This window comes from Phocoena sinus, chromosome 8, assembly GCF_008692025.1.
Source record: "Phocoena sinus isolate mPhoSin1 chromosome 8, mPhoSin1.pri, whole genome shotgun sequence".
NCBI lineage: Eukaryota > Metazoa > Chordata > Mammalia > Artiodactyla > Phocoenidae > Phocoena > Phocoena sinus.
The window spans coordinates 67,623,872-67,648,933 of NC_045770.1; the positions used below are offsets into that span (position 1 = coordinate 67,623,872).

Consider the following 25,062-nt stretch of genomic DNA (forward strand, 5'->3'; position numbering starts at 1 on the left):
TACTTGTTGAATGCCTGTCTTCCCCACTAGACTGTAAACTCCATAAATGCAGGGACAATGTCTGTCTTGTTCATCACTATATGTACTATATGCATGGAACTCATTAAAAGCCTGATTAAGAAGAAAAAAAATTATACAAGTTAAATAGTAAACTAGAAATACGTAACTGGTAGGTAGGAATTAGAGATAAATAGCTGGAGGGACTTCCCTGGTGGCACAGTGGTTAAGAATCTGCCTACTGGGCTTCCCTGGTGGCGCAGTGGTTGAGAGTCCGCCTGCCGATGCAGGGGACACGGGTTCGTGCCCCGGTCCGGGAAGATCCCGCGTGCCGCGGAGCGGCTGGGCCCGTGAGCCACGGCCACTGAGCCTGCGCGTCCGGAGCCTGTGCTCCGCAACGGGAGAGGCCGCAGCAGTGAGAGGCCCGCGTACCGCAAAAAAAAAAAAAAGAATCTGCCTACCAATGCAGGGGACACAGGTTCGAGCCCTGGTCTGGGAAGATCCCACACACTGCAGAGCAACTAAGCCCGTGCGCCACAGCTACTGAGCCTGCGCTCTAGAGCCCACGAGCCACAACTACTGAAGCCCGGGCGCCTAGAGCCCATGCTCGGCAACAAGAGAAGCCAGCCGCAACGAGAAGCCCATGTACCGCAACGAAGAGTAGCCCCTGCTTGGCACAACTAGAGAAAGCCCGTGCGCAGCAACAAAGACCCAATGCAGCCAAAAATAAATAATACATTAAAAAAAGAAACAAACAAAAAAAAAAAGAAACAGCTGGAAATCTATGGTGTACATGTAATATCTGAAGCCACAGTGATGAATGGCATCACTTAGATTAATTGTATAGATTCTGTGAGAGAGAAGGTAGCTGAAGACAGAACAGTTGGGAAGGACCACATTCAACGTATGAAGGATCAGGGAGCAAGTGAGAGGAAAAAAAGCAGACCTAAAAGATGGATGTCGAAGAGCCAAAGTCTTGAAGAAAGGGTGACTTAACAGTGAAACCTAAAGGAAATGCCTTTAAAGACAAGGGTACCAGAATTACCACTAAATTTAATATTGTTCAAAATATTATAGTCAATTCAGTAAGACAAAAAGATATAAAAAATTTTACTTACGACAGGGTCAATTATCTACCAAGAATATAAAAGAAACAACTGAAAAACTATTAGAAATAAAACAGAGTTTGGTTAGGTGGCTAAACACAAATATACAAAATTCAATAATTTTCTCATATGTTAGCAGTTAGAAAATCTGAACATATTCTACACACAACAGTAACAAAAATACAAAATACCAAAGAATAAACTTAATAAGACCATTGCAGAAGAAGACAAAAAAGAAAAGTGAATAAATGGAAAGACAGCAGTTGGAGCAGGAGTCAGTATAATAAACGTGTTAATTCTTGCAAAAAGTTAACTTCAAAGAATCAATAAAAAGCTCAAAAGTTTTCAAATGATATAGTTTTTTGAATGTCTACAATAGACACAGGTCAGATTTGAGTATGTTTGAGCCTGAGGATTACTCTATACAAAGAGGGAAAGACTAATGATACTAGAGAAGATGACAGTAAGTGGAACAGTGTCCTAAACAATGCATGAAGGGATAAAAAGAGTTTATTCTTTCAACAAATGTTTATTGAATCCTTACTATGTGCCTGGCACTACGGACACAAAGTTGAAAAGGTATAGTCCCTGTCCTCAAATTCAAACGGATTTAATGCTATAAACTGAAAAATAGAGCAGGACTGGGGTGGGGGAGAGAAAGAGAGAGGGGGGTGGGGGGGGGAGGGAGGGAGGGAGGGAGGGGCGGAGGGAGAGAGAGAGAGAGAGAGAGAGAGAGAGAGAGAGAGAGAGAGGGAGGGAGAGGGGGGAGGAAAGAGAGGAGACAGAAAACACAGAAGTGTCTCTGTCGTTTCAGTGTCTCCATATTTCTGTGACTCCAAACGTAGTCCCTGCCTCTTATCTCCCTTCTCAAACTAAATGTAACTTCAGTTTTTTGATATTTGTTTACAATCCGACTATCTCCCACATGGATGGTGCCTTTCTTCCTGGGCCTTCTGAACTGGTCCTTTTGCAAACTTTAAATTTCATTTTCCATACCACTTTCACCCTGGACACTATATTTTCATTTCTCTTAGCCCCAGGCCTTCATTTGTGAGTCCAGCCCTGGTTCTCAAAACCTCTTCTGGATTACAGTGCTTACCTGGTAAGAGAATATAGACAGTGAAGAAATTATAGCCTAGTTGGGGAGCTACCAACCAAAGCTCCTTCACTATATGGGAAGCTCTATGACAGAAGATTAACAAGTCATTTCCTCACTGTACTAATCTTCTTGCCACTAAACATAGCATTCCTTCTGCCTGAAACACACTTCCTCTTCCATCTCCTCCAGAAAGCTTCCTCAAGCCCGCACACCAAAGTTAGGTACGGCTCCTACATGCTCATTTAGTACCCTATTCTTCCTCTAACACAATATAATTTACTTATCTGTTTTTCCCACTAAACTGCAAGCATGATAAGGACAGGGGTCTTGTCTTTTCTTGTTGCTTTTCACATACCTAATATTTAGTATAAAGTGAGTATTCAATAAAAATGCAGAAAATGAGTGATAACTATGTAAACCATTGAACAAGTTGTTATTAAAGCATATTTTCTAATGCAGTTATTCACAATATATTTTCATGTGGAAATATAAAATAGCAATGTACAATATGATCCTTTAATATTTTTTATTTTACTTTACCTTTATTTCCTAATTTTGCTACTTTTTTTTTAAAGCAAACCCTTATTTAACACTATGTGTCAAGCACTATCCATTTAATAATCTTCACAACAACCTTGTGAAGTAAGTAATATTACTGTCTCCCATTTTAAAGATGAGGCAACTAAGAAACAAGGTTTTAAGTAACTTGCCCAAGAAATCCAGGATGCTCTATTCAATATACATTTAGTACTTCTGTAATTTTAAGTAAGAGACAAAAAGACATTTTGGTGTAAAGTGCCATTACAATATTCAGTAAAGGCACATATTTGCAGGAAAAAATTCATTTTTGGACTCAAGTCTACACCTACAGTATCCTTTTATATTTTACAAGACCATTTCTATCTCTTCAAATTCTATATAGCTTTGTTGCAATAAAGTCTATGAGAATCTCTAAATTTCCAGTAATACATATTACAAGTAATCTAGAAACACAAGTATTATTTAAAGGCCAAAAGTTTAGAAAAACCATATTACACATATTTTCTTTCTATTACACATAAATATTCTTACCTTTAATTCCATAACAAATAAATGATACTTAACAGTGATGACAAGGTAAACTATGTCCAAAGGATTACAGAACTAAAATCCATTCATCTATAAGGAATTCTTGTGTTTTTTTATCTGACAGTCACCAAAATTCAACATTTAATCATATAAAGTTAAATTAAAATGGTCCCATGAATAAAAAAACACAAAACTTGAAGTCAAAGAATTATAAATTAGAATAATTAATGCTCATGATTTCAAAAAAACATTTTTTAAGATGTGAACACTCTGTTCAAGTTTACAGCTGTACGCTTCAGCTGTCCAGCTACTTGACTTTAAACTTTTAAATATCATTTATATAGAAATGGACTCAAAGGTGGACCATCCAATCCTTTGTCCCTATGGAGACTTTAAATGTCTGGCAAAAAGAAAATGGTACTTAGGAACAGACCTAATAAGGCCACTCATTTTCAAGAAGTTAAATCATAATTAAGCATGAAGGTTCGCTACACTTAAATATATAGTAGTTGCCTTACAAATTTAAATAAAATTTCCCATTCACAATTACTAACACATCAATGTTGAGAAGGTATGACCCCACTCTGCTAAACTAGTGTTGAGTTTAGGTAATGAAGTAAAGATAACCATATATCTGGGACTAACATGTATCTATAATCACAGGTAGCAAACTTTTAAAATGGCTTCCCACATTACATAGGATAAAATGTAAGAATATTAGTTTAAAGACCTTCCATAATCTGGCCCCCCTATTTATTCCCATCCCCTTCCAGTCCCAATATAGTCTCTGCACCAACTAGGTTATTTCCAAAGTCTATCACTTACATCTGTAATCCCCAAATGAGTAACCTTCCTACTCCATTCTTGCTAAATCACTCCTATTCACTCTTTACTACCTGTCTCCTCTGAACTCTTCCCCAATCCCACTAGCCCACAGTGACATCTGCTTCTTCTGAACTTTTCCAACCACTTAATATACAAGTCAACATTTGATAATTCTCATATACATTTTGACTTTTCTGTGTATAATCACCTTTTTTCTTAGGCATGATGTAACAGTAAAAGGGAGGGGTGCTAAGGAAGGGAGTGACAGGAAAATATCAATCACAGAGTTAAGATTTCCAAAGGTCTAGACCCTGCTCTGAGACTATGTTTGAAGTTCTTGGATAAAGTCATTTAACCCTTTGTATAAATGAGGGCTAGGTACTTGGTATTCAATCTAAAATCTTTAATGACAAATACTCTTTTTGAGAATTATTTATATCTTTCAAAGTGGCTTAGGATGTTATATTACATGGCAAGTACAAAAAAATTATAAATTTTTGGTTGATGTGATCTGAGGAGCGAAGGCAAATACCACTTGGCCAAAGCCAGGGCTCCCAAGCTGGGAGATGAAGACTGGCAACAAATGATAGAGGAAACAGTTGAAGAGGAAATCTGGGAGAGTCTATAAACAAAAAAATTATTAAAGTTGAAAGAAAGTTTTGGAAAATTACACCAAGAGCTTACAAAGATTTCTGTGGACTTTCACAAATAATCTTCATGGTATTAGTGTTCTAGAATTCAATTAAACAAATACTTGAAGTCTAGGTAAACAGCATTATTTCAGGCATTTCATTCCAATATATTTTAACTCTACAAACACTCACACACAAAACATCATACTTACTGAGATCTCTACATTTAATAGTACTATATTCAAAAGAGATACAAAGATAGTCGCAAGCTTCTCTCAGTTCAGGAATAGATATGCCATCAGGACAACGGATTATTCCTGTTTTATAGTAATCCTGAAAAAAAAAAAGTAAAGAATGCATAGAACATCTAGTGCACGAGGTAGGCAAAACTTATTATTAAGGTTGGGCTGGTAGAATTTTCAAAAATCGTGGTACTCTGAGGAATTGTGGAATTTTAAAGTTAGGTGGGACCTCCGTTCACCTAACCACTTTTTCATTTTACCAACAAGAAAAGTTTATGTCCAAATGGGTTCACTGACTCACCCAGTTATTATAAAATTATTTAACAGCAGAGGTAAGATTAGCACCCAGGTCTCCTCATTAATTATGCATCTCTTCTCTCTACTATATCATGCTAATGTATATGTATTCTCCCCCTTACAAATTATTTGTCTACATAACTACCATGCATTTTTTAAAAATTTGTTAAGGAAGTTAAATGATATATTTTAAGTTACCTTAAATATTACCTAAAGAATTGAGCAAAATTTAAGGTTTTTAGTAAAGAACTTCAAAATGATATCCAAGTATTCAAATATATGCAAACAGAACACACAATTAGATATTCTTCTTCCAAATACTGTTCTTTGGTGTTGCCCACATTATTACAAACAATAATAGTAATTATTTCCAAAATCTACTTAAAATGCTATTAGGGGCTGGCCGAGAACTACAGATAAGTTACTGCATAGCTGAGTCATGGAGTAAACTTATCAACTCCATTGGGGGTCAAATGGAAGTATGGGAAGCTGAAAAGGCTCAAGCTTTTTCAGGCTCAAGTCTGAAAAGGCTCTGCCTCAAGCTTCTTTCTTATTTCTGAAGTTGCTACATGAATGGAAGCAAGACATCTTCTGGTACTTTTCAAAGTACTTGTTAGTACTGATCATTATCAACTACTTTTCCTGTCTTGTACCTCAGGATCTTCCCTCTCCTCTTCCCACAAAACTATTTAAGGAAACCATATTTTCAGAGTGTGGCATAAACTGTCACACACTGTAAATCAAACCTTTATCACTGATTTAAAATTATAATAGGGACTTGTAGTACTAATTCAAATATTCCTCAAAATAAAAAGTTAAAAATTTTTTTTTAAGATTTAAAACAAAGATGGTAAGAAATACATTTTAGAGATGACTTTTAAATGTTCGTAAGTGTCCATTGTTAGTTATATGCAATAAAATACTAGAATTCCAGTAGCCACATTTATTCTCTGGTAGTAAAAAATTATCAACTTACTGTATTTAATAGAATTAAGAGGGTGGAGTAATGTGACTATAGAAATGTTACCACTAAACTCTTGAAAGAATTGCCTGTGCAGACCTAAGAGATGAATTATCCCCTATCTTATCTTTATGAAGGTTATAAAATTAATTTATTTATATCATATTATATTTACACAGCAAAAAAAGATAAATTGTATTTTTTTTTAAATGCCCTGGATACTTCCATAGAGATATCCAAATAGAACTCTGCTTCCAATCCAAGTACCTAACAAGAAGGGGTCAACTGATTCAATCAATACACATAAGAAAGAGCACTCACCAGAATAGCTCGAAACACAGTAGAGCCAATCCCCTCTGCCACCTCATACTCTCCCTTCTCATTGGGACGTGTAAAGTTATGTTCTCTGCCAGATCCAAACATCCTATGGTAGCAAATAATTGAGAAATATATCACTAAGATATTCCTTCAAAAGGGAAAATTGTCTTCATGTACAAAAGTAAAAAGGAATTATAATTTAAGCATTAAATTATGTAATTAAATTAGTTCAAGAATGTTTATCAGAAGTTTATTCAGGCAAATGTAATAAATGAAGGAATATTAAAATATGTTTTTGTGTGAGGAAACAGTAGTAAAGATTCCCTATAAGAAAACAAAATAAATTAATAAAATTCAGAAGCTAAAAAACTTTCCAGTCCCTTCACTTCAGAGGATGAAAAAAAACCATCAATCTAGGAGAAATTCTTATACTAATTTTAACCAGAAAAAGAAAGAAAGGAAGGAAAGGAAGGATGGAGGGGGGGGAGGAGGAGAGGGGAGGAGGAGAGGAGAGGGAAGGGGGGAGGGGAGGGGAGGGGAAGGGGGAGGGGAGGGGAGGGGGAGGGGAGGGGAGGGGAGGGGAGGGGAGGGGGAGGGGAGGGGAGGGGAGGGGAAGGGGAGGGGAGGGGAGGGGAGGGGGAGGGGAGGGGAGGGGAGGGGAGGGGAGGGGAGGGGAGGGGAGGGGAGGGGGAGGGGAGGGGAGGGGAGGGGGAGGGGAGGGGAGGGGGAGGGGAGGGGAGGGGGAGGGGAGGGGAGGGGAGGGGGAGGGGAGGGGAGGGGAGGGGGAGGGGAGGGGAGGGGGAGGGGAGGGGAGGGGAGGGGAGGGGAGGGGAGGGGAGGGGAGGGGAGGGGAGGGGAGGGGAGGGGAGGGGAGGGGAGGGGAGGGGAGGGGAGGGGAGGGGAGGGGACGGAGGGAGGGAAAACTATGCTATCTGTGCCTTTTCCTTAAAACGACTGTCTTCAATGCAAAGTTATTCTATAAAGAAGCACATATAGTAATCTAAACTAGAAAAAAGTAGAATAAGGGTATGCAGATTAGGTTACTTTTCACAATCTTAACTATAAATGTAACAAATTTTGCACAAAATTCTTATACTTGCATTCCAGAACTGAAAAACAAGCAATCAAATGCTGGGGTAGGGAGAAATGACCAAGTTAAGAAGAGAATGAAAATTCTAAATAAATAACAAGCTCTTAATTTTTACAAAAAGAAAATACAAATGAATTTATATTTTTTCAAGTCATGTTGTTGGCCCTTTAACAGTAACTATTTAGAAAAGAGGCAATTTGCAAAACAGGTCCTTCAAAATGAAAAGCTGAATGCATAACTCCCAAGAAAATTTTAAAATTGTGATTAAAGGAATTTGAACCTCTGAATTCAATGATGCCACCATTCCTAAAGTAAATATGGCTGATCTAAGTTTTCTATTCAACAATTTCCCAATTTAAATAGTTCCCTCTTTTGTTATAACACAGAAACCTATAAACAACAAAGCTTTTTTATTTCAAAGTTTCCAAAAGAATGCCAACTGTTTTTTACAATTCCCATGAATATTAATTTTCATCCCCAAAGATATGCTTTCGTCAACTGACATGAAAAGAAGCCTTCACTGATTTGGGAAAAAAAGAAGAGAGTCTTTCAGGAATCAAATGTCATGCAATTTTCTCAAATACTTGAAATTTTTACAAAAGGGGAAAGCTATACTTTTCAGATCAATATGGATCACAAACACACAAAACTTCTTTTGCATTTGTTTTGTTTTAAGAAAAATGTAACCTATCAGTTGAAGAATTTCAAATATCTACTTCTACCTTTTAACTGTGTTCCTTTACAGTTTAGGTAAAAATATAAAGTATTATCAGTGTTGAATCATACTCTTAGGAGCTCAGATCAACAATCTTCCTTATGCTTCTAATAATACATAAAAGCTTATAGAGTTCAAGTATTTTTTTTTCGTACAGATGTAAAGTCTAGTGCCAATGTTAAAAGGAAATATTTGTCTACTCAAAACGTAAACAGTGTCACATGCTGGCATTTATTTGGTATTCAGAGATACTTACAAATCACACACACACACACACACACACACACACAGATGTATGCCAAATAGTTACATATACAACCTAGCAAAAAACACAAGGTTTTTTTTTTTTTCTTACCTCATGTAAACTTCCATTTCATTTATGTGTCTCCTTCATTTTATATTAGAATGAATGGAAAAAAGGCACTAATTTTACAATTAAAAGGTGTTTGATCCTAGTTTTTTTTTTTTTTTTTTTTTGCGGTACGCGGGCCTCTCACTGTTGTGGCCTCTCCCGTTGCAGAGCACAGGCTCCAGATGCACAGGCTCAGCGGCCATGGCTCACGGGCCCAGCCGCTCCGCGGTATGTGGGATCTTCCCGGACCAGGGCACAAACCCATGTCCCCTGCATCGGCAGGCGGACCCTCAACCACTGCGCCACCAGGAAGCCCTGATCCTAGTTTTGAACACTTTGAAAAATCAAGTCTATATTCTTAGACAGAAGTTCCCATAACGAGTCCATATTGTCTATATCAGTTCTAGATTGTGGTTCCCATAACTAAAAACTTTATATTAATCTATTACTCCAGACTAGTACAGATTAAGAGACAATTATCTCTCCTTCATTCTACTAACTACTTGTTAATATTATTTCTTTTTTAAGTATCTACATCAAATTGATAACTCATGCTAACTTTTCAGCTAATGAAATGCTAATACCTGCTGTATTTGGAGGTTGAATTTGGGAGCCCTAAGTGAAGGAAGCATTATCACTGTTAAATTCACCTTGTTAAATACAATCTATGCTTTCAACCTATAGAGATCTTTTAGTGTCCTGTCTTCATTTAACTAATATATTTGCTATTTCTACTGGTATAGCAAAGATTATTTGAAATAAAAACAAGTTCAAGATCTGGCTCTACCACTTTCTAGCCGGATTAACTTCAGCAAATTATTTAACCTCAAAAAGCTCAGCAGGAACACTGTATTCCACCAGAGAATTACTGTAAAACTTTAAATGAAAAAAACCCAAAGCAATGTTAAAGTGCTTTATAATTAATAATACAAAGAACAGCAATACAAACCTGCCCAACATTGTATTTGGCTGTGCAGTAAAAATGGATGGGTCTACAACAAATCTAGTGTTATCCACTATTAGTGTCACTCGTTCTGACGTTCTTACATTCCGAGCTCCTTCTTTTGCATTTTCATACACAAACACCATTTCCCCAGATGTCTTACAGCTACCATCTGAACTTGACTGACTACTGTTTCTGCTGCTGTTCCCAGCACTGCTACTGGAACCACTTGGAGATGCTTTCTGAGGACGAGGACTGCTTGGACGAGAGGAGCTGTGATCTTTCTCACGTTCTGAAATATAGATGTTAAACAAACTTATGCAAATTTTCTTTATAAAAATTTGAGGTTTATATATATCTTTTAAAAACTGTGATTTAGAAAAGCTGTTTTATATCACTGCATTTCTGCTTTTTTGATTTCAAATAAAATTTCACAGATCATATATGTTCATTTATTTTCTAGGAATGAAACCTAAAACATCAAATTGTTTTCTAAAAAAATTAATTTTGTAGACTTTTTAAAAAAGATGTATAGCTGACTAATGTTGACCCAGACTAAGATCAAAAGTAAGGTAAATTTTATATTATTGCCCTACTTAAAAATATATAGAAACCCAAGGAGAGGAATATTCTCAGAAGTCACATAAATAAGCATTAAAAGTTAGTAAAAGATTAATAACAATTTTAACTCTCCTAAACACTGAAAGTATTAACACTATTCTGAAAACACAAAGTACAAACTTTGGACTCTTACTATGTTAATAAGGAAATCCCCAAACCAGCTATTTGTCTCACAAAAGGAAGGTCCCAAAGGAAGAAAAAAATTTCACTGCAGACATTAAGAAGTATATTTATGTTTTTAAATGACTTTTAATGTCTTAGCAAATTAAGTGGTTTTAACAGCTTATGATATACTGCTTTGTTCTCATTCTCATTTTTGAATAAAGCACTACTAAAATTTTATAGGATCATATTATTAGCTATAGTTTTAATAGGAAACATTGTTGAAAGTCAGAAAATTTTCTTTAGCGGTTCCAATAGTCTACAAAGGGGACATTAAAACTAAGATTTTGTGATAAGTTTCCTTTAGAGGCTAGATTACTAAACTTTAAAGGTGACCTAAAAATATACCTCCATCTCATCAGTTTCATCAGCTTTTGCCAAATTCCTCCATGACTCAAGCTACTTAGAACACTCTGTACAGCTTTACTGGTTATATAATTAGGTTTGCTGTATCTCCAGAGATACCCTGACACCTCCCTTTTATTGCCTATTTCCACAAGGCTGGTAGCATCCCCAAAGTAAAATTTGCTAAAGTAATAAAATAATTTATCTCCTATTCTCCTTCCAGATACTAAACTTTGCATATAACAAACAGTCAACTCTTATTTATACTTTTGTTGGTTTTTAGCTTATCAGTATTAGTCTGACTTTTAAGACCTACTTAGACACTGAAAACGTCTCCACATCATCAGACCCTAATATAAATGATTTTGGTTTATACGAGGTTTTCAGAAACTACCTCAAATAGTAAGTCAAATTATTTAATTTGCCACTTCTGAGTGGAAAATAAAAATCAGCAAGCTCACATTGTTTATGTACCTCCACTTCAGACTACTGTTTTACAGTCACACAATGTATTTACCTGAGGTAATAGCATTCATTTACAGTAATAAGTAGGAAGGAAGAAAAAGACCTGAGCTAGTTGTTAAGAAAAAAAAAAACCACTTCACACCTTCCTTTTCCTCTTCTATTTTTTTATTAAATCTAAAATATTGTCAAAAATCAAGATAAATTACCTTACAACGCTTACTCTTTCACTTCCTTTTTAAATATGATTAACAAGGATTCTTATCAATAATTCACTACAAACTATTTTAAAATAAACCACTGCTCAATATCTCACAAGATAAAAATCACATAAAAAAATGTTTAAATCTACATATTACAGTTTTAAAGGCTGTTCAAATTATTTCTTTTATAAGACTGTCCCAGACTATTAAAAGAAATTCACTTTTAAGTTTCATTTAATAAGCTGTTTTTTCACAGCAAGAACCAAGCTAAGCTAAAACAGAAGCAATGAACAGAAGTAAGAAGTTAATTTTACTCTGAAGTATTAGGCACAAATCATTGTTATTACTGCATTAAAAAGGTAAATGCATTGGGAATTCCCTGGTGGTGCAGTGATTAGGACTTGACACTTTCAATGCCAGGATCAATCGGGAAACTAAGATGCCACAAGCCTCGAGACGTGGCCAAAAAAAAAAAAAAGGTAAATGCATTCTTTTAAAAACCACTGGGAAGCTTAGTTGATTTTACATACCAACATGGTGCTGCCGTGTTGGAGAAGTAACATTTCTAATACAAGGAGTGAGCTGAGATTCTGTTCTTTCGTGAGATGAATCTCGAGATCGGTCACTTGACCTTCGTCTATCTCTTGATCTCTCATGTCCCCCACTAGCACCATGTAGACTCATTTTGGTGTACTCAACAACTCCTTTAGCAACACGTGAGGGAGCACTGATAAATTAGAAAAGAAAATTAACCATAAAAGTAGAACATGAAATCACAAATGCTTTCCCCAAAAACCCCAATTAACATAAAGCTACTAATATTTTGAAATGCAAGAATCAAATGTTACTTTACAATTCTGAAACCTAATTTACTTTAAACTTGCAGGTTTTAAAAATTCTGGAACACTATGTCTTTAAAGATCACATACTCCAACTCAGTCTTCTTTTAAGGACGAGAAAGCCAAAGCCCAGAATGGTTAACTGACTTTTTAGTTAGTAATAGAGGAGGTAGTAGTAGTAGTGATAGCAGCAGCAGCAGCAGCAGCAGCAGCAGCAGCAGCAGCAGCAGCGGGGGCGGCAGAGACCACCCAGATCTTTTAAATATTACTCAAGTGTTCTTTTGATTTCCTTGATTGTCAGGGGGAAAGGGAGGGAAAGAGCACCAGCTTCTGGAACTCTGAGGTATGGGTAAAGTAACTGGTCTCCCTGACAAATAAAATAAGTCTACATGCTATTTTGATTTTGATTGAACCCTCTTCAAAAATTTTAAAAAGCATTTTTCTAAAAAGCTAACAGCACTGACTATGTAAAGTTACAAAATTTAATATTTTGAAAACATCCTACATAAATTTGCCCATGAGAAGTGAATAACTGGGAATGATGATTAAAATATTCTAGTTGACAGCATTCATTCACACAATTATTTATTAAGTTATATATGCTATGTGCACAATGCTGTGCTACCTGCCAAGAAAGAAGCAGCTCCCTCAGGGAGCTTATGATTTAAGTGTAGCAGTTATATACATGGACATGCAGAAATGTAAACAATTCAAGAGCTATCCCAAATTTCAAATATAAAATGACTAAATGTATCTCAAATATATAACTACTAAATGAGTGATAGATAATAAATGCTTTAAGTTCTCACATGAAGAAGACATCACTGTAAATCACTGGTGAATCAGGCACTAACAAATAAGATTTTAATAATCAGAATACACTGCAAGTAGGAAAACTGATAGGAACAAAAATGAGAGAGCCTGACCTAAGGCAGGTGGAAATTTACCACCTTAGCAAACAAAACACATGCTTCATAGTTTAAAAATATTAAAGTGCTTTTTAGAAACAGAAGAAACAGGAATAGAAAGAACTTCATGGCTTTAGAGTAATAAAGACTTAGAATCAATTGTCCATTAAGACTTAATTGCTCAACATGTTGAATGTTACTTAACATTTTGGAACCTTCATTTCCTCATCTGTAGATTCTTTTTACTTTCTAAGTTCAATATGAGGATTAAATGAAGTATAATAAGTAAGCTGACCAGCAATGTGCCTGGTACAATAGAATCACCCATTAAATGTTAGTTTATTTAGTTATAACAGGTGAAGATAATAAAGTTCAAAATCACAAGACTTGCTCAGAGTCACAAAGAATTTAGTGGATACCATATTAACACTGTATCCTAATCCTTTCAATTCATTCCAGTACCCCCTCCACGATGTTACCCTGCTCTCCTTCACCAAAACCACACCAGTTAAAAATTTAATCTTGATGATTCAGTTTTAAATCCGATAATGTTCCAGGATCATCTCCTCTGCTGATTTATTAGCTATAACACTTCATTTTGTTATTTTAGTGGTTTCTTTCATTATGAAAATCGCTGTCATCTCACTATAACAGACTAAAAAGACAAAAGGCTGACTTTGTAACTACCCGAAGAGTGACTTCTATGGAAATAAAGGCAACCTACCAGCTTGTATCAGTCATTTGTCTCTCATAAACCTACAGACAGAAACAAACAAACAAACAAAACCCTCTACTCCCACCTTCCTTCTAGTGAAACAGATAAGAGTAGGATCACATCCTTGGAACATAATTTTTTTCTTCAAATAGAACAAATCAAAAGATCCTACTTTCAGGTTAAAAACCTTCAGAGTAGGAACAATGGAATTTCTGGCTCGTGTCCTAAAGTAGGAAAAAGAAAGGAATCCACAATAATAGAATAAGGATTATATATTGGAAAAAATAACTCCTTAAATTATTCTAGATGCTAAGTTTTAAATGTGCTAATAAACACATCTAAATATGAATCTAATTGATAATTTAACAGACAAGGTACAAACACCACTACAACTAAGGCAAATGCAGGATAAACGTTCGTTAAGGGCCAAGCAGACTGATTAATTGAAAAAGGATTTCAACTAGACATCTCTCCAGCTGAAAGATTAAATGCTGCTGAGCATTCTGCTGAAATATTGGCTTCATTTCTAAACTGTTTAGATGTTAAATCAATGCAAAAGGTGTCATAATACACTCCTGTCCTTTCTTTTCATTCTCAAATGGAATGTACTCTGAATCAGACCTTCAAAATCAGATGTCATGGAAGACTAATTATGTCCTACTCTATTTAGTTAAATAATTTTAGAGCAGGAAAGCAATCTAAGGGCAAAAATAATTTGTGCAAACAAAAATGAGGGCAAGTAAGTTCACAGGGGATAACTCTGCTTCATGTTGCATCTAAGAGAGTTTGGGATACGTGAACTGACAACAGGTAAGGAGATGAAGAATGCACCAGCCCCAACATCTTGCTGGATATAAAAACCAGACCCAACTATATGCTGCCTACAAGAATCAAACTTTAAATATAAAGGTACAGGGCTTCCCTGGTGGCGCAGTGGTTGAGAGTCCGCCTGCCGATGCAGGGGACACGGGTTCGTGCTCTGGTCCAGAAAGATCCCACATGCCGCAGATACAAACAAATACAAATACAGAACAAGCAGACAGAAAATCAGTAAAGATGAATAACATTTGAACAACACTATCAACTAGCTTAACCTAACTGACATTTATGAAACATTTCACCCAACAAGAGCAGAAAATTCATTCTTTTGATATGCACACAGAACATTTATCAAGAAAGACCATATTCTGTGCAATAAAACAAGTCTCAATACATTTAAAAGAATTCAATCATAAAAAGTATGTTCTCTGGTTACAATGAAATTAAATTAAAATTCAGTAACAGAAAGATACCTGGAAAATTCCCAAATATTGGAAATTAGATAAAATCTTTTAAAATAACCCAGAAAGCAAAAAAGAAATCAGAAAGGAAAAGAGAAAATTCTGAAGTGAAACAAGTCCAGTGTATCAAAATTTGTGGAATGGCATGATATTACAGCAGGAGTTAAGAAGCAAATTATAGCTTTAAATGCCTATGATAGAAAAGAAGGTCAAAGAAAAAAAATCACCTCAGTTTCTGCCTTAAGAAACTAGACAAAGAGCAAATTAAACCTAAAGAAACTATAAAAAATTAATAAAGATCAGAGTGGAAGTCAAAATAATAGAAAACAGAAAAAGAATAGGGAAAAATCAATGAAAACAAAAGCTAGTTCTTTGAAAACATCATTAAAATTGATAAAATCTCCAGACAAACTGGGGAAAAAATTGAGGAGATACAAATTACCAATATCAGACATGAGAGTAGACCTCACTACAAAGTCTGCATGTATTAAAAGAGAGATAAAATATTATAAACAACTTTATGCAAATAAATTCATCAATTCAGAAGAACTGGACAAATTCCAAACTACCAAAGCTCACTCCAGAAGAAACAAATACAGTGAACAGCTGAATGTCTATGAAAGAATTTGAATTTATAGTTAAGAACTTACCCTCTAACTCCAGGCCAAGATGGCTTCACTGATAATTCTACCAAGCATTTAAGATAGAAATAACACCAATCCTACACAAATTCTTCTAGAAAATTGAAGAAAAGATAATATTTCCTAACATTCTATGAGGCCAGCATTACCCAGATACCAAAACCAGAGAAAGACATTACCAGAACCTACATCCCTCAGAACATAGACGCAAATATTTTAAACAAAATTTTAGTAGTTTCCATACAGCAATATATAAAAATGTCAATACACCAAGGTCTAAAGGATTTTGTACCAAAAATGCAAGACTGGTTGAATATTCCAAAATCAATACACAACACTATGAGATTAGAAATCAATTACAGGGAAAAAGAAACATGAAAAACACAAACACATGGAGGCTGAACAGTACATTACTAAATAACCAAGAAATCACTGAAATCAAAGAGGAAATCAAAAACGAACTACAGACAAATGACAATGAAAACACGATGACCCAAAACCTATAGGATGCAGCAAAACCAGTTCTAAGAGAGAAGTTTATAGCAATACAAGCCTACCTCAAGAAACAAGAAAAATCTAAAATAAACAATCTAACCTTACACCTAAAGGAACTAGAGAAAGAGAAATGAATAAAACCCAAAGATAGCAGAAGGAAAGAACTCATGAAGATCAGAGAAGAAATAAAAGAAATAGAAACAAAGAAAACAATAGCAAAGGTCAATAAAACTAAAAGCTGGCTCTTTGAGAAGATAAACAAAATTGATAAACCATTAGCCAGACTCATCAAGAAAAAGAGGGAGGACTCAAATCAATAAAATTGGAAATGAAAAATGAGAAGTTACAACAGATACCACAGAAATACAAAGCATCCTAAGAGACTACTACAAGCAACTCTATGCCAATAAAATAGACAACCTGGAAGAAATGGACAAATTCTTAGAAAGGTATAACCTTCTAAGACAAAACCAGGAAGAAATGGAAAATATGAACAGACCAATCACAAGTAATGAAACTGTGATTAAAAATCTTCCAACAGGGCTTCCCTGGTGGCGCAGTGGTTGAGAGTCCGCCTGCCGATGCAGGTGACACGGGTTCGTGCCCCGGACCGGGAAGATCCCACATGCCGCGGAGCAGCTGGGCCCGTGAGCCATGGCCGCTGAGCCTGCGCGTCCGGAGCCTGTGCTCCGCAACGGGAGAGGCCACAACAGTGAGAGGCCCGCGTACCGGCAAAAAAAAAAAAAAAAAAAAATCTTCCAACAAACAAAAGTCCAGGACCAGATGGCTTCACAGGTGAATTCCATCAAACACTTAGAGAACAGCTAACACCCATTCTTCTCAAACTCTTCCAAAAAATTGCAGAGGAAGGAATACTCCCAAACTCATTCTATGAGGCCACCATCACCCTGATACCAAAACCAGACAAAGATACTACAAAAAAAGAAAATTAGAGACCAATATCACTGATGAATATAGATGCAAAAATCCTCAACAAAATACTAGCAAACAGAATCCAACAACACATTAAAAGGATCACACACCATGATCAAGTGGGATTTATCCCAGGGATGCAAGGATTCTTCAATATATGCAAATCAATCAGTGTGATACACCATATTAACAAACTGAAAAATAAAAACCATATGATCATCTCAATAGATGCAGAAAAAGCTCCTGACAAAATTCAACACCCATTTATGACAAAAACTCTAGAAAGTGGGCATCAAGGGAACCTACCTCAACATAATAAAGGCCATATATGACAAACCCACAGCAAACATTCTAAAGGGTGAAAAACTGAAAGCATTTCCTCTAAGATCAGGAACAAGACAAGGATGTCCATTCTCACCACTATTATTCAATACAGCTTTGGAAGTCCTAGCCATGGCAATCAGAGAAGAAAAAGAAATAAAAGGAATACAAATTGGAAAAGAAGAAGTAAAACTGTCACTGTTTGCAGATGACATGATACTATACATAGAGAATCCTAAAGATTCCACCAGAAAACTAATGGAGCTAATCGATGAATTTGGTAAAGTTGCAGGATACAAAGTTAACGGACAGAAATCTCTTGCATTCCTATACACTAATGATGAAAAATCTGAAAGAGAAATTAAGGAAACACTCCCATTTACCACTGCAACAAAAAGAATAAAATACCTAGGAATAAACCTACCTAGGGAGACAGAAGACCTGTAGGCAGAAAACTAAAAGACCCTGATGAAAGAAATTAAAGATGATACCAACAGATGGAGAGATATACCATGTTCTTGGATTGGAAGAATCAATACTGTGAAAATGACTATACTACCCAAAGCAATCTACAGACTCAATGCAATCCCTATGAAATTACCAATGGCATTTTTTACAGAACTAGAACAAAAAAATCTTAAAATTTGTATGGAGACACAAAAGACCCCGAATAGCCAAAGCAGTCTTTAGGGGAAAAAAATGGAGCTTGAGGAATCAGACTCCCTGACTTCAGACTATACCACAAAGCTACAGTAATCAAGACAGTATGGTACTGGCACAAAAACAGAAATATAGATCAATGGAACAGTACAGAAAGCCCAGAGATAAACCCACGCACCTACGGTCAACTAATCTATGACAAAGGAGGCAAAGATACACAATGGAGAAAAGACAGTCTCTTCAATAAGTGGTGCTGGGAAAACTAAACAGCTACATGTAAAAGAATGAAATTAGAACACTCCCTAACACCATACACAAAAACAAACTCAAAATGGATTAGAGACCTAAACGTAAGACCAGACATTATAAAACTCTTAGAGGAAAACATAGGAAGAACACTCTTTGACATAAATCACAGCAAGATCTTTTTTGATCCACCTCCTAGAGTAATGGAAAGAAAAACAAAAATAAACAAATGGGACCTAATGAAACTTCAACGCTTCTGCACAGCAAAGGAAACTACAAACAAGATGAAAAGACAACCCTCAGAATGGGAGAAATATTCGCAAATGAATCAACAGACAAAGGATTAATCTCCAAAATATATAAACAGCTCATGCAGCTCAGTATTAAAAAAACAAACAACCCAATCCAAAAATGGGCAGAAGACCTAAATAGACATTTCTCCAAAGAAGATATACAGATGGCCAAGAAGCACATGAAAAGCTGCTCAACATCACTAATTATTAGAGAAATACAAATCAAAACTACAATGAGGTATCACCTCACACCAGTTAGAATGGGCATCATCAGAAAACCTACAAATAACAAATGCTGGAGAGGATGTGCAGAAAAGGGAACCCTCTTGCACTGTTGGTGGGAATGTAAACTGATACAGCCCCTATGGAACAGTATGGAGGTTCCTTAGAAAACTAAAAATAGAATTACTATATGACCCAGCAATCCCACCACTGGGCACATACCCAGAGAAAACCATAATTTAAAAAGACACATGCACCCCAACGTTCACTGCACCACTATTTACAATAGCCAGGTCATGGAAGCAACCTAAATGCCCATCGACAGATGAATGGATAAAGATGTGGTACATATATCCAATGGAATATTACTCAGCCATAAACAGGAATGAAATTGGGTCATTTGTAGAGACGTGGATGGATCTAGAGACTATCATACAGAGTGAAGCAAGTCAGAAAGAGAAAAACAATTATCACATATTAACGCATATATGTGGAATCTAGAAAAATGGTACAGACAAACCGGTTAGCAGGGCAGAAATAGACACAGATGTAGAGAACAAACGTATGGACACCAAGGGGGGAAAGTGGCACAGGGGTGGTGGTGGTGGTGTGATGAATTGGGAGATTGGGATTGACATATATACACTAAAATGTATAAAATAGATAACTAATAAGAGCCTGCTATATAAAAAAAATAATTCTACAAAAAGAAGAATCATGCTTTGAAGCATAAAGTATTGATAAATCAATAGGCAATAAGTCTCTCCAAAAGTTTAAAAATCTTACTAAAATAGTGACCCTCAGAAGCAAGTATCTATTTATATCAAACTTTAGAATATTAATTCTGCATGAATTTCCACATGTGAGTTTGCCACCTAGTTTGTTTAAAAATTCTAAATACATGAACAGCTTCCAAAGGTAGACAGGTTCCTAAGAATTAAAGAGAAATTTTAGGGTCTCTATCATTTTGTTCAGTGAAACTACGGACTCCTATGGGGGTTGGGAGTAATAAAACTAAAGTAATATATATAGAATTTTTTAAATCCAACAATTATTGCAAAGTTTATAACAAAAACCATGCCACTCTCTGAATGGATAAACTGTTGTACATACATACAATGGAATAATACTCAGAAATTAAATAAGAACAAACTACTGACATGTTCAACAATGCGATAGATCTCAAAGGCATTATGCTGAATGAAAAACCCAAACCCCAAAGTTTACATCCTATCTGACTTCATCTGTATATCATTCTCAAAATGGCAAAATTACAGTGATGGAGAACAAATTAGGGGTTGTCAGAGATTAGGGATGGGGAATGGGTATGACTCTAAAGGGGTAGCATGCAGGAGTTTCTCTGTGGTGATGCAAAAGTTTTATATCCTGATTGTGGTGGTAGTTACGCAAATCTATATGTGATAAACTATCACAGAATATATACCAGAAAAAGCGCATATAAAAACTGATGTCTATAGTCACTTATAGTACTGTATCAATGTCATTTTCCTAGTTTGATGCACTTATGTGAGATGTTATCATTGAGGGAAGCTGGGTGAAGAGTACCCAGGAACTCACTGTACAATTTTTTTTTAATTTCTTATAAATCAAAAACTATTTCACAATAAGTTTAATAAACCTAACAAAAAAGGCAATAAACAATGTAGAGACAGGAAGAAAAAGCAAAACTGTAATCAATAAACTCAGTGCTATTTAAAAATGTCTCCATAAAACAAGGACGGGAATTTTTTTTTTTTTAATTAGAGAATGAAAAGAGTTCTTAGAAATTCAAACACAAGAGCAGAAATTTTAAAAGGTTACTAGAAGGGTTGAAAGAAAAACTGGGAATAAAAGAAAAAGAAATGAAAAATGAGACTGAAAGGACGAGAAAATTAGAGGAAGGAGGTCACCATTCAAATGTATACTGATATGTTCCAGAGAGAACAGAGGGAAGTAAGTTATCAAAGAAATAATACATGAAAAATTTCCAGAAATAAATGATATTTACAAGCACTGCTGCTAACAGAAAATTGTTGTAACAAATACATAAAACTAAAATATCTACAAAGTGAGTAGTACTCACTTATATATGGCACCCTTGTATACATAGGGTACAACCTTATATTACTTTCCTGCTTTAAGGATTTATCTTTAAACACTTCCAGCAACTAACATCATAACCTGGTACGTCTTATTAATGTTTGTTGAATTTAGCTTAAGTTTCAGGATATACATAACATCTAAGCATTTCCTGTGACAACTGTTTATTCCTTGTCAAATACTTCCGTGTGTGTCTTTGTGTCTACAGAGATATAGATATGGAGCTTTACAGTTTACAAGGTGTTTTAAACACTTAATCAAGCTTTTAAAAACACGTTTTTTCTTTTTTAAGGCTAGCGGCCTGGTGATGGGGGCTATTTAGTGTGTCTTTTTTTTTTCTTTTTTTAAAATTATTTATTTATTTTGTCTGCGCCAGGTCTTAGTTGTGGCACACAGGCTTCTTAGTTGCTACATGCATGCGGGATCTAGTTACTGGACCAGGGATCGAACCCAGGCCCCCTGCCTTGCAAGCTCAGAGTCTTACCCACCAGACCACCAGGGAAGTCCCCCAAACGCATCTTTCCTTAAGGACAAGGTAAGCATCTTTGTAAATTTCAGATTAGATGCATCCATTTTTTTAATTAGTCTGTCCTTATTAAAGAAGCAATATTACTTTGGGGAAAAATAAGCCATTTCTATTACTATAGTCTATATTATGTTTTAGATTTTTTAACTAAACCTTTTAAATGATTTTATATTAATATATTTTAAGCAATTAATTTACATTAATTGGGATTTTTACTTTTTTTTTTTTTTTTGTGGTACGGCAGGCCTCTCACTGTTGCAGCCTCTCGCATTGCGGAGCACAGGCTCCGGAGGCACAGGCTCAGCCAGCGGCCACGGCTCACGGGCCCAGCGGCTCTGCGGCATGTGGGATCTTCCCGGACAGGGGCACGAACCCCTGTCCCCTGCATCAGCAGGCGGACTCTCAACCACTGCGCCACCAGGGAAGCCCTACAAGTATTTTTAATGTGTTAGGTCAAGAGTTGGCAAACAAAGCCAAATTCAACCCATTACCGCATTTTGTAAATAAAGTTTTATTAGAACACCACAGCCATTCATTTACATATTGCTTATGGCTGCTTTCACTCCATAAGGGCAAAACTGAGGAGTTGTGACAGACTATGTAGTCCATACGGCCAAAAATATTTACTATCCAGCCTTTTATAGAAAACGTTTGCTGATCCTGTTAAGTGTCAGTAACTATGATGATATAAGAAATGCAATTAAACTTTTAAATCTATTTTCAACATATTTAATGCAAATTTCTCTCCCTTCTTTTCCCTTTTTTGTCAATTTGCCTTTTCTATAAGCTTTTGTTCTTAATTTATGATCAGTTTCCCAAGAAACAAAGGCTAATCACTGAAAGGGCAGTTCTCAACTGAGGAATGGGCTACTCAAAGGTCATCTGTAAGTATGTTGATGCATATTTTCCATAGAAATAGTTTAAATGATACTTAAGTCCCAGATTTCCCCACAAAAAGACAAGAAATATAGCTCAAGAATAGTTTTAATATTAGTCTTTCTCTTCTTCCTAAAACCCCATTGTCAGATATATCAGCAACTCTAGTAAGGCAGAAGTAGTAGCAACAGCAAGGGAGTTTGATATACTGTTGTATGACTACTTAGAGCATCTTTTCTTTGAAGTCAAATGAAGACCTAGATACTAAAAATTCTGACAGAAAAGGAACCCTTAATGGCCAAACTTTTAACATTTTACTATCAAGGTAAAGGTTTTCCTAACTGACAAAAATTACTTTCATGCAGACAGCAAAGGAGCTGGAGGTTTCTTCTGCGTTTTTTAAATATCCATTACCTTGTTTCTGAATTTTGAACTTTAATAAAGGAAGATGTTGCTAGGAAAGAACCTCTCCAAACTGAGGAGTCTCTGAATAGGAGTTATAATATCTAAATGTTATATTGCTAACTTTTTTACTTCTAAAAACTACTGTGGTTTTAATTCATCAATAAGTATTAGGTGCTTGCAACACACAATGACAACTATACCCTATAATAACTAAAAGTATTCTTATTCTCTTCTCTAGCAATGTTTTTAGCTTTATCATGCAGTCACTCTACCAAATAGGCACTGAACACCTATTATATGCTACTTATTATTCTAGCCCTGGTGGATATAACCGAGAAAGCCTCTGCCCTTAAAATTAATACATCCTAGTGTAGAATAACATAGAACATATATAAATAAATATATTAAATATCACATGCTGATAAGTGCTATGCAGAAAAATAAAACAAGGTAAAGAGGACAGAGTCATCATTTTGACATTCCTGGCCCCCACCCAGTAGATGCTATTAGTACTGCTTCTAGTTGTAACAGCCAAAAATGTCCTCACCCATTGCTAAATGCTCAATGAGGGGTAAAAATCACCTCTCTGGTTGAGAACCACTGTCTTAATTCTATCTGCTACAACAATAACAATGTTAACATTTGAGTATTTAGTATATGCCAGGCACAATACTGAACACTTTATACATATTTTCATTAAATAGTCAAAACCATACCCATTTTACAGTTGAGAAAATGAAAGCTTAGAGGCTAAAAAACTTGCCTAAAATCATGTAGCTAAGAAAGTGGCAGGTCTGAGATGTGACCAAAGGAACACAATTTTGCAGCTCATGCTTTTAACCTTAAACAAGTCTGACTCAAACTTGAGTCGTTTCTTATCCAAATGATAATTCTTCACATATTTGAAGACAGCTCTTATTGTGAGATTCCTTAACATCTACCAGAGATGTCCCCAAGACCTTTAAATTTTTAGTTACCTAAGCTGACAAGACTTCCAATTTCTTCACATCCTTCCTTCTGAATATACAAAGAAGTAAAGACAACACTTTGGTGTACTGAAGTGGCTCTAACCTTCCTTTCCATTCGTTAAGATGGTTTCTAAGGCGGGGCGGGGGGGGGGGGGGGGGGGGGGGAAGAAGATGAGATGATGGCAGCCATAGTGTACTTTTGTTTCATACCAAGTTTACTGCCAAGAACTACCCTCAAGTCTTTTCCAAATGTGATGCTATATATAAGGCCATGCTAACTTAGTGTATATTAGTGTTTTTCAGGCCTTATGTATATGCCTCAAAAGTTCATTTAAATTTAGTCCAACAATCCAGACTTGGAGATCACTATGGATCATTTAGTGTTTTATTTACGATCTTTCTTTCTTCACTGTCACCTATAAATTTGATAATTTGCCTTCTCCATTTGAGCAATAAGACAAAAGCAAAGAACAAAGCCACCTTCCAAGACCAAAAACCTTTGGAGAGGATCCTTCAAAATGAAAACTGTGTTGATTAATTAAAACAATCAACTAGTGGCTAACTCATTTTTCCTTCACCCAAGGATATAAAAAATTTTTTTTACCAAAACCTAAGTTTAAGTCCAAATACCTATTGCTACTAGACTACCAACTGCATCAGAGAAAAATCAAAGTTGTTCTGACAATCTATTTTTAGCAAACCCATTCTGGATCATCTTTAACCTGTTTTTTTCCTTCAAGTTAGTCATAAACTATCCTTCATTTTTTGCTCTAAAATCTTCTGTCTTTTTCAAAACCAGGCCTAGAACCCCTCATCTTTTAGTACTTCTTGTATTCTCCTAAAACCTTTAAAGACTACAAATAATATAAATAATTTTAAGATTTTACAGTCGGTTCCTTAATTGTAAGATGTTCCAGAAGACAATTCATTTAGCTAGAGGCATTACTTATCTCTATATTCATGTTGGTTTTCTGTCCTTACTAGAAATGTTTGCTTTGCTATTATTATTGATGGTGGTGGTGGTTTGCTTTTCCTCTCTGACAAAGAAGCTCCTAAATAAGACTTGAGGAATTTTTTTCTTACCTCATTGCCATACATTATTATTACACTTTCACTGATTTCCTTCTTAAAATGTAATATAAGAAACCCTTTTGGTTGGCCTTTGCATTTCTTAAAAGTCTCAGCTTGTCTGAGCT

At 35.8% G+C, this 25,062-nt stretch overlaps 1 protein-coding gene across 14 annotated transcripts in view; it reads right to left on the reverse strand.

Moving 5' to 3' along the window:
• Positions 1-25,062, reverse strand: part of BTBD10 (BTB domain containing 10) — a 71,032-nt gene that overhangs the window by 12,293 nt on the left and 33,677 nt on the right. For 11 of the 14 annotated variants that reach the window (XM_032641299.1, XM_032641294.1, XM_032641300.1 and 8 more), the window contains 4 exons: positions 11,969-12,165; positions 9,652-9,937; positions 6,549-6,651; positions 4,940-5,060 (listed from right to left, as the gene is read on the reverse strand). In XM_032641299.1, the coding sequence (XP_032497190.1) occupies positions 4,940-5,060; positions 6,549-6,651; positions 9,652-9,937; positions 11,969-12,122 (664 nt within the window). In that variant the 5' untranslated portion in view covers positions 12,123-12,165. The remainder of the gene's footprint in view (positions 1-4,939; positions 5,061-6,548; positions 6,652-9,651; positions 9,938-11,968; positions 12,166-25,062) is intronic. The other 3 variants (XM_032641308.1, XM_032641306.1, XM_032641305.1) reach the window with 2 other exon arrangements.